This window comes from Paracoccidioides brasiliensis (assembly GCF_000150735.1).
Source record: "Paracoccidioides brasiliensis Pb18 unplaced genomic scaffold supercont2.1, whole genome shotgun sequence".
In the NCBI taxonomy this organism is placed as follows: Eukaryota; Fungi; Ascomycota; class Eurotiomycetes; order Onygenales; family Ajellomycetaceae; genus Paracoccidioides; species Paracoccidioides brasiliensis.
This window is the reverse complement of record NW_011371358.1, coordinates 1,775,752-1,776,120: the sequence shown is the minus strand read 5'-3', so window position 1 is coordinate 1,776,120 and position 369 is coordinate 1,775,752. Positions and strand designations below refer to the sequence as shown.

General features: G+C 46.1%; 1 protein-coding gene across 1 annotated transcript in view; it reads right to left on the bottom strand.

Annotated features, from left to right (window-relative positions):
* Positions 1-143, bottom strand: part of PADG_00527 (uncharacterized protein) — a gene marked incomplete at both ends in the record, with an annotated part of 2,274 nt that extends 2,131 nt beyond the window's left edge. Inside the window, one exon of the mRNA XM_010757571.1 lies at positions 60-143. Coding sequence (XP_010755873.1) covers positions 60-143 — 84 coding nt within the window. The remainder of the gene's footprint in view (positions 1-59) is intronic.
* Positions 144-369: the final 226 nt, after the last annotated feature.

Genomic DNA, 369 nt, shown 5'->3' with positions numbered 1-369 from the left:
GCTGCTGACGGCATATGCAGACTGAGGAACCTTGCAGCGTGTGGATAGCATGAACATACCAGCCTTGGTGACCAGTTCCTTGAACCCGTCGTTTCCGTCACAGCTAATGCGAATACGAGGCCCGTATTCCATGAAAATCTCATGTTGGGCCTTCTATGATCAATACGCTCTGTCGAGCGAGAGGGAAGTCGGTGCCAATGACCATCTGTACATCAACAGTTAAAATGAGACACAAAATTTCTGATTCCACGATATGGGGCGGTGGAGAGGATTTTTTATAGACAAAATTGACAGTAACAATGTCTTCTTATTCGAGTGCTATCAATAAGAAGGCAGCGCCCCGTTCTCAGGAATATATGCCACCATAAA